We start from the raw sequence: 9945 nt of genomic DNA on the forward strand, positions 1-9945 counted from the left end.
TTCAGTGAGCACTGATAAGTGAGAAGTTCCAACTGCGCCGTACGACTCCAAATCTAATGAACTTCCATACGTATATACATACTTCTTTTAGAAATTTCATTCACTATTTGACACCTACACTACCCTCCAAAGTTTGCCACAGGATCATTTCCTCTTACAGGTGCATGAACTTTGAACTGTTCACTCTAGGAAGTGATTAATTCCAAAATAAGCCGTATGACTCCAAAATTTAATGATCATTCATGTGTATACTTTCTAGAACCTAAACTTACAACAATTTGCAAGCATTTGCTACTTATTTGTTAAAAATTGGTTAATTCTAGTGTCACACCCAATTACACAACTTTGCCCACAATTCGCCCATGTGACGAGTTGTGGTTGGTGGAAGGGTGATAGTGGGTCCATGTGCCACACCCCTCCACTAACCATAACTCGCCACATAGGCAAGTTGTGGACAAAGTTGTGTAATTGGGTGTGACATTAGAATTTTTCAAAAAAATAAGGCTTTAAAAAAGTACAATTGTACAATTCACTTTAAGGAGTAATCAATTCTAAATGCATCCTATAACTCTAAAATTTAATGAACATCATGCGTACTTGAATCCAAAATCCTAACAATTTCATGTGTGTTTGTTAAAAGATTTATTTGTTTAAAGTTGACAAAAGTACAGTTGTGCTTAACAAAATAAAAATGAAGACTTTAAAAAGCTTTATATAGGCTAATAAGCTAACGAGAAAATCCCAATTCAAATGCATTAATGATTTTAGTGCATTTGGATTTTACTTAGTTATCTTAGTTTTGCATCAAATAATCTAACTTTTAGATTTTTTAAAAATAAGCTAGCGTTTAGTTTTTTCTTTTGGTCACATTTAACATAAAAGTTATTAACGCTATATCTTTTAATAAGCACTATACAAATAAGTTATCAGAAATAAGTTGTGGCTAAACGGAAAACAATATTCTCACATTGTTGAAATTGAACCGGACATTAACATTATTAAAATTGAAAAAGAAAAAGAAAACTACATATTAACCTTTTTGGAGTAGTAATGTTCATGGCCCATTAAGCAATGATGACAAATCAAAGTATACAAATTACAAAGTCCATCCACTATTTTTTTTCTTGGTTGAGGACTAGTCCATCTGTTTTCAAATTTTGGAGAAATATTATGATTGTAAGCTATGTATTACTACCTCGTTATGACCCACCCAACGACGGCCCATCTATTGATCAAGACCATTGACTTGTTCAGTTGGTGGGCCGTCCCTAACCCAATTTACATTCGAGGTTGTTGAAAGGCACTATCAACCTTTTAATCTTCTTGCCATCACAATATCTACTATTTGCCTTTGGGTAACTATTTAGTTTGAGATTTTTTTTCACAAGGGGCTTTATTGAAGTTAATAATTGAAGGGCTAAATAAGTTTGTGAATTGTGATATTTTGTGTATATAAATGGCTATGGTCTATGGAGTTGAGAGAGACTATCACTATGAAAGCATTTAAAGAGAGAATGGTCTTTGGGGTAGTATAATATTAGCCTATATCAATGGTAGAGCTCAAGAAAAAGTGGAGCCCTGTCTTTATTAGACAAATTAAAAAATGTTAAAAATAAAAGAGTCCCAAGAAGCCATAATAAGCCACATAGCCTAAAACCCTTATAAATTTCTCATCAGTAACTCAAATCTCACCTCACAGTTCATTTCTTTCTCTCTTTTTATTGTTGTTGTTTTTGTTGTTGTCATATATCTCCTTTGTTTTTAGTGTGTGCTAGTAAAACAACCAAAGCGAGCAACAATGGTGACCAAGAAACCAAGCATTGTGATAATTGGAGCAGGAATGGCTGGCCTTACTGCTGCCAACAAGCTCTACACTGCCACTGGCTTTAAGGACTCGTTTGAGCTGTGTGTTGTGGAAGGTGGGACAAGAATTGGTGGCAGAATTAACACTTCTGAGTTTGGTGGTGACCGTATTGAGATGGGTGCAACTTGGATCCATGGCATTGGAGGCAGCCCAGTTCACAAAATTGCTCAAGAAATCCATGCACTAGAGTCTGACCAGCCATGGGAGTGCATGGATGGGGTCTCTGAAGAGCCAAGTCAGCCTACCACCATTGCTGAAGGAGGGTTTCAGCTTAATCCATCTGTAGTCGACCCTGTGACTACCCTCTTCAAGAAGCTGATGGCTTATGCTCAAGGCAAGCTGGTTGGAGACAGTGCTGCAGGCTGTGAAGAAATTGACTACTATACTAAGCTTACAGCTAAGGCTTTAAAAGTTTCTTCTACAAGCAATGGTGGTCAAGAAAAGCTCAGTGTCGGTTCTTTTCTAAGACAAGGCCTTGATGCTTATTGGGTTTCTAAGAAAGACCAAGAAGAGCTCAAAGGGTATGGTAACTGGAGCAGAAAGTTGCTACAAGATGGAATCTTTGCAATGCATGAGAATACCCAGAGGACTTATACTTCAGCTGGTGATCTTTTAACTCTAGATTATAGTGCAGAAAGTGAGTACCGTATGTTTCCTGGTGACGAAATCACCATTGCTAAAGGCTACTTGAGCATAATTGAATCACTAGCTTCTGTTCTACCACCTGGTTTAGTCCAATTAGGCCGAAAGGTCACAAGAATTGAATGGCAGCCTGAAGGTGATGAAGTATCAGGCATGGAAAATGGAAGTGCTACTGCTACTAGGCCTGTGAAGCTACATTTCTGTGATGGGTCAAATATGTTGGCTGATCATGTTATTGTAACGGTTTCATTGGGTGTACTTAAAGCTGGAATTCGTGAAGATTCAGGTATGTTCAATCCTCCCCTGCCTTCATTTAAGTCAGAGGCAATCTCAAGGCTTGGTTATGGTGTTGTCAATAAGTTGTTTCTGCAAGTGGAAGGCAATGATTGCAACAACTTCCCATATCTCCAAATGGTTTTCCATCGACCAGACTCAGAATTCAGGCATAAGAAAATACCATGGTGGATGAGGAGGACAGCTTCTCTGTGTCCAATTTATAGCAATTCAAGTGTCCTGCTATCTTGGTTTGCAGGGAAAGAAGCATTAGAGCTTGAATCACTTCAAGATGAAGAGATAATTAATGGGGTTTCAACAACAATCTCTAGCTTTCTACCACAACCCCACAAGCTAGTGAACTCTAACTCCCATGAGTTGTGCAATGGGACTGCCAATAAAGTGGGGAACTCTCATGGAAGTGAAGTGAAAGTCACAAAGATATTGAAGAGCAAATGGGCTACTGATCCTTTATTTTTGGGGTCTTACAGTTATGTTGCGTTTGGGTCAAGTGGTGATGATTTGGATAAAATGGCTGAGCCATTGCCAAAACTTAGTACTTGTAAGTCTGCCGGTTCCCCTCCACTTCAAATTCTGTTTGCAGGGGAAGCAACACACAGAACCCACTATTCTACAACTCATGGAGCTTACTTTAGTGGTCTTAGGGAAGCCATTAGGCTTCTTCAACATTATCAATGTATTGGAGTCTAAGACACTAATTAGTACTTTTTAATTTTTAATGAACATTTGTTTCTATGATATCATTCTCATTTTCAACTAAAGCATCTTTCTCTTTCTTTAGTGAGTCAGTGTGGGAGGAAAGGAAAAGATATTATGAGGGGTGAAAGAGAGAGAGGGAGAGAGGAGGGAACATATTTAGATGTACTGCAAGAATTAAAGAACTTTCTTTCATTTTTCTGTTGCTTTCTCTTTGTTTGGGAGTGTGGTTTTGCTTTTCATTTGATCTCATTATCTTCAAAGCAAACCAACTGAGATTGTGTTTGACATTGAATATTTAAAAGTAACGAAGCAAAAAAAGCTTTGGATGCCCGTCTCTCTCTCCTCACCAAGTGTGTGGTGTGTATTTATGTGTGTGTGTTCGTTTTGGTTTGTTCAGTGGACAGGATCCTATAAACCCGGCTCTTTCCAGCTTGGACTGACTTCATCAATTCCTTTCTTGACCCGAGGATTGTTTCACTGCCCATGACATTGTGTTCATAAATCCAAACAAGCCCTTGACACCCTTTTGAGGAAATTCCAGGGCATTCCTCTGTTTCAGTTAACAGACATGTGTCAACTTGGAAAATTTTTAAGAACGCAACCAATTCCATACACATTTTTACAATAAATAAGTAGTGAGTTCATATAAAACTGATACGTATTTAGTCACAGTCTTCAACATAGTTGTGAAAGTTGAAAATGGATGTAGAATTAATTGTAATCGTAAAATAACTCGGAAAGTTGTGACAAAACAATGAGCTGGCTGAAATGTATCTTCATCACATGAAAATGGGATAGAGCCATCGATCTTTAAAGGTCCCATCTACACTACACCTCCTGCCCTATTGGCCAATAGGAGTCAGTCAGGGCAGTGACCAAAGTGTCCTTAACAACGAGACAGAGTTAGAGATGCTTATGGTGATCTGATTCCTCTGATCTTTTGTACCCATTACAATGTTAGGTCCCATTCCATTCATAACATGTAATAATCCAGACTGCCAGACATACACTCAAGACAGTTAGCTCTTAGTAGACAGCACCAGTAGCCTACCCACTTGACATGGTACTATCTAATATCTCTACAAAGCAAATCCTAGCTAGATATAGAGAAATCGACTGTTACATAAATAGCATAGATTCCCTTCATATCAGTAACACTAAGAACATGCTAATCCCAATCCCATCCTTTTAATTTGCTTTATTTTGAATGTAATCAATTGCAATGCTTGACCATCATGCAGGTCCACATGCCTTGATAAATTTCTTTGTCAGATTTTCCAAACATTGTTAAAAAATGTTATGATACCGACTTCAGTCATTCACTTATTTTGCACACAAAGTTGATGGGAAAGAAAGCAATTGTTTAAAGAGTTTTACACATCAGAAAAAGTTTTCACAGAGGAGGAATGACACGTGGCATGCTATGACATCATCTTTGTAACATCTATTTTTTCCTTCCATTTCCATACCAAACAAGCAACAACAAATCACATGATTTAAGGCACTGGTAGGTTTTTCCCAAGTGACCCTTGAAATCTGATGGCTTTTTGCGTCGGATTGATTTTCTGGGCATATTTGATTGTGAACACTGTATGGTCAAATCATGATCTGTTCATGTTTCATAGTGACTCTATTATTGTAAGATTTGCTAGGCTCTCCCCCAAAAAAACTGGAATGCCCCACCTGCTGTCCCTTTTTGCCTCCTGTGGGCTTCAATAACCCTTCGATGATTGTGCATATCACAGACCACTCTGTCAACAAGTCCTTGTCTAATTCATAAACAAACAAATGAGAATCTGAATTCCCTACCCGCACCTCAGTTAATGGCTAATTTAACCTTGTTATTACACTTACCCTTTTCCCTTCTTTTTCCACTAATCATCATTAACAACTCCTTTATTAACAATAGTGCATGTTGAGTTTGAGTTGATTAACTCTCTAGTCTCTAATTACTTAAGCCATTTAAACTTTTGGGGTTCCCACTCAATAAACCATAATCATAATTCACTTTGAGTAATGATGTGGTTTATTTGTTTGTTTATAACTTTAGCTTAGGATAAAAAAAAAAGAAAAAAAAGAAAAAAAAAGGTAAAGATGAAATTAGAATAGAATTACTTTTAAATAAGTTAATAAAAATCCATTTTAAATATATACCTTTTGACCATTAAGCTACTAAGTTCTTTGGATTTGGAAAAAATATTGAATTGACGACACGTGCAAATTGGGCAGTTGATAATGCAAGATGTTACATCTCACTTCCTAATGTTGTAAGTTTGTTGGCTTCATTTCATACTCACAAATTTGGACCTATTATTTCCAGTTGAGGGTGACTAAAGTAAATGTTATTCATTTCTTGGGGTTGAATAAAGTTTTTAACATGATCCAAAAGAGTGAAACTTGGATCATGGGTTTAACTTCATCGTATAATGAGGTCAATCAAAGAATAATTAGGTCGTAGATAATCTCTTGAAAGCTTTGAAAAAAAAAAGTTATCTGATTATAGATAGTAGTAATAAGGTGCTTAAATCAGTTGATTTAACCCTTTGCTTCTTTTTTTTTTATTTTATAAAATTGCATCACCTTTCACCATTGGACACCATTTCTTTTTCTTTACCACGTGTCAAACTACTATAATCTAATGACCCATGTTTTGCTTTTTGGAAAATCTTAGATTTAAAAGTCTAATGATGCATTAGGAGCTGTCTGCCTGACTTATTCTTTCAAAATCAGAATAACTTTCCTATCCTTAGAGAGCCAATGATGTCCATAGTGAAGATAACTGATTTAAGTAGGTTATCATTTTGGTATCTTAACCATTTGCTTTAAAAAGGCCTTATTGTAATGATAGAAGGAGGAGACCCTTTAACCAAAAGAGCAACTAGCATGTCTAAAAATTTGTGTAAGGGAATCTAGAGCTCTAGTCATAGGGTTCTAGGGTCATTGGATGGTTCCCAACTCCCAAATACTCACAAACTGATCATTGAAAATTATGGTCCTAATTGATACTATCTTTTACCTACAAAGCTCTACTTATTGAAGCAAAGGATCCATGTTTCATAGTCATAGATATGTCCTTCACTACAATTCAAAAACACTATCTTCTAGGATTTGTACTGTTCACGAATGGTCCAATAATGTCAAGCCAATTGAGAAACTATCAGTAGAGAACAAAATTATGATTTGAACTTTGATGCTATGTTGGCAAGAGGGATTTCAGGCAACTGTAAAAGTAACCTGTAGGTAATAACTAACAAGTTAGTACTGGTACCATTTTTTTAATATATTTTTCAGCAAAAATAAAAGAGTAGTACTAGTACTTATAAAAATATATATATTTTTCATTCACAGGCGTTGGTCAATATTCACCCACTGAGATCTGGCCAGAAGCAGTATCAGTGAAATCAGTGAAGAGAGATGCTTCAAGCCTCTCCGAAAGTGCTTGTCCCATAATATCATTTATTAGAGCGGATGATGTTAAAAATATCACCAACAGGTCACACAGCATTCGCGACTCAAAATGAACCTGCACAACAAAATAACTAAGACCTTAGAGAGCACCGGTGTGGTGCCGGCCAAATACTCTCCGAAGGTCAAGTTAGAATTATTCTCACAACTCTAGAGTGCTAGACAGGGTAAATTATGCGTACCTTGATTTGCGAGGGTATTAGGGTTTTTATAGTAGTAGAAAGTCGGCTTTTCCTTCTTGGTGTAGAAGTCTTTTCCATATGGGACTCTACTTCAAGTCTTTCCGAGCGTGGTGAGCAAGGTTTTTCCTTGTAGAGGAGATCTACTTTCAGTGTGCGTGTCTTCTAGAATCACCCTTGTGCTCGGATTTCCATATTGGGATTCTAGGGCGTTTTAGGCAATGAGTGATAGAGACCTTAGATCAAGGGCCCTTACTGTGTCCTTCAGCGATGGGCCTTCAATAAGCGTTGGATCATCTCTACATCGGCCCAACAATTCCAATCTGGCAGGCCCATTACCACAGGCCCGTCAGGCTTATATTTTATCATCTTCAAGAGCATTTGTATTGGGCATCGTAAATGGTATATGTTGAGGAATTTTAGTATCAAAATAAAAAAAATAATTTGTCTTGTATCTTCAAAAAATTTAGAATTGTGCTATAGTATTATCACAAATTTGTGATGGTACTGTAGCACAATTGTAAAAGGAAATAATATTTTTTTTATTCAATTACAAATTTATGATGGTACTGTAACACAATTATAAAAAGAAATAATATTTTTTTATTCATTCTTCTCTCCTCCCACTCTCTGTCTCACGTCTCAATCTCTGTCTCTTTCTCCGTATTTGGTTTTTAGCTTTTATTTATGTTTTGAAATATATTATTTTATTGTGTAGATATATTATTTTAATGTGTTGTATTGTAAAATAAAAATTGGGATGTTGGGTGTATTGTAAAATGGTATGGTATAATTGATAAAGTAGTTTTTTGAGATGGTAAAATAACATATGATAGAATTTCCGGATGGGAATACTCTAATAGTAGTGCATGATAATTTGAAGGTTAAGGTATTGATGTCTAGTAAATAGTAAGGGTTATCTTGCCCAGATGCCAATGTACCCCAATGTACCCCAGGCTCATTAACAATTCTATAGGAGTAGTCACTCATTAGAATGAGTAGTTTGAGTAACATGTTTTAAACAAGCATTAAGGAAATGACCCAAGGCCCCTCAAAAAAAGGGGAAATTGGAAAAGCTTGGTGAAGTGTGGAAGTTGAAAGTGGAGCAAATTTCTTCCTTTTCGATCACTAATTATTGTTGCACACGTTGAATTATTCACTGTTGTTGATGCCCATTTTTACGAATCCATATCCAAAAGCCCACGAGGAAGAAAGCCCAATAAAAATCAAGGTTCAAAGGCCCACCAAGAAGACCGAAGAGCAAGAAAGGTCCAAAGAAAGAATACAGATTTGCCGAAGATCTACAGCAAAACGAAGATCTACAACAAATTACAAATTTGCAGCAGCATACAGATCTGTTGTAGAATACAGTTCTTCAGCATAATGGCTTCGGCACATAAAAACAAATTGGACCCAAGACCCTTTTGATCCAGTCAACATTATTTGGTCCATAAAGGCCCAAATCCTTTTGTATAAAAAGATAGGCGTGAAAGCTAATATGAAGAAACACGATGAAAAGAAACAAGGAATAGCAGGAAGTGTCAGCAGCAGGAATCACGTGAAGGAAAGAAAAGCCAAACCGAAGGAAATGACAAATACAGCAGGAAACGCGTGAAGAAATAAGACAAAACCACGTAGCAGAATGAAACAGAACTAATTTGCTATGGCAGAAACGACGTGGGAACGAAAGAAGACAAAAGCAGAAGATAGTAAAGTAAGCACAGAAGGGTCGAAGCACCACCAACCTGTACCCAGCCAATACAAAGGAGGTGGGCCCACAGTCAAGGGGAGTCAGGGGTGTGGTTTGGTGGTGGGGAAAAGGGGGTCTATATTTGGTTTCCTGCCATGACTTCTTTTGGGATATACCTTGCTGGGATGGTATCTTACCCAAAAGAAGTAATAGATGGTTGGTACCATCTGATGCATGCCATAGAGCTAGGTAGTGAGGTAGCCCAATCCTTATCCATTTGAACCTAGAGGTAGAGGTATATAGTAGGAACAAACAAAATGGAATTTTGCCGTGAAATGAGTAATGGTGCAGTTGAAGTATTCTGAGTACTGACAGTGGTCGGAGCAACCAATGGATTGGTGGGTAGTCCTAAAAGGATGCCCATAACAAACCAAAAACAGTGGGTGAAGCTCTAGGAGTAAAAGGGAGAAATCCCATTGAATCAGTTCACTATAAAAGGAAGAGGTAACCATGGTAGAAGAGGCAGGACCAGATGAAAGGGAGTCACTTAGAAAGAGAGAGTCACCCAGAGAGAAGGACCCAAGAAAAGAAAATGTCAAATGGGGGACAACTCACAGCAAGAGAGTAGTAAGAAACTAAAAGTAAAAAAGGAATGGAGTGAAAGAAAGAAAGTGGTAAAAAGAAGAGAGAAAATATGGCAGGAATAGGGGCATGCATCAATAGACCATCTTTTCCCTCATTCTTAGCAAACCCACTCTTTAATGTCCCCAAAAGTAATAGTTAGTAGTCATTTAGGCCTATTCTCCAAAATGCACAACTTTGATGGCAAAAGCCTATGACAAGGTTGTTCAAGTTGGGGTTTGGGTTCTTTCTTGGTTTACTTATCCTATGGGAAGATTCAATACTTGATTTCGATTGCAAATATATTTTATTTCTCTCATTATAAATTATATCTGCTGTTTTTAGTCATTCTGCCGTAGTACGTTTTTATCACGTTTGCTGCATTAGTTGTCCTACTGTAGTATCTTTACTTATTGTACTAGTTATTCTGCTGTAGCACCTTTTCATTATATTTACCGTGTTAACTATTATACTAGCTAAACCTTTTCTGC

The 9945-nt window shown here is 37.1% G+C and overlaps 1 protein-coding gene across 1 annotated transcript; it reads left to right on the forward strand.

Moving 5' to 3' along the window:
- Positions 1–1471: 1471 nt before the first annotated feature.
- Positions 1472–3704, forward strand: LOC126714225 (probable polyamine oxidase 5). Its single transcript, XM_050414264.1, has one exon. The coding sequence runs from the start codon at positions 1799–1801 to the stop codon at positions 3488–3490; it is 1692 nt and encodes a 563-aa protein (XP_050270221.1). The 5' UTR covers positions 1472–1798; the 3' UTR covers positions 3491–3704.
- Positions 3705–9945: the final 6241 nt, after the last annotated feature.

The sequence above is a fragment of the Quercus robur genome, chromosome 2, assembly GCF_932294415.1.
Source record: "Quercus robur chromosome 2, dhQueRobu3.1, whole genome shotgun sequence".
Lineage (NCBI taxonomy): Eukaryota > Viridiplantae > Streptophyta > Magnoliopsida > Fagales > Fagaceae > Quercus > Quercus robur.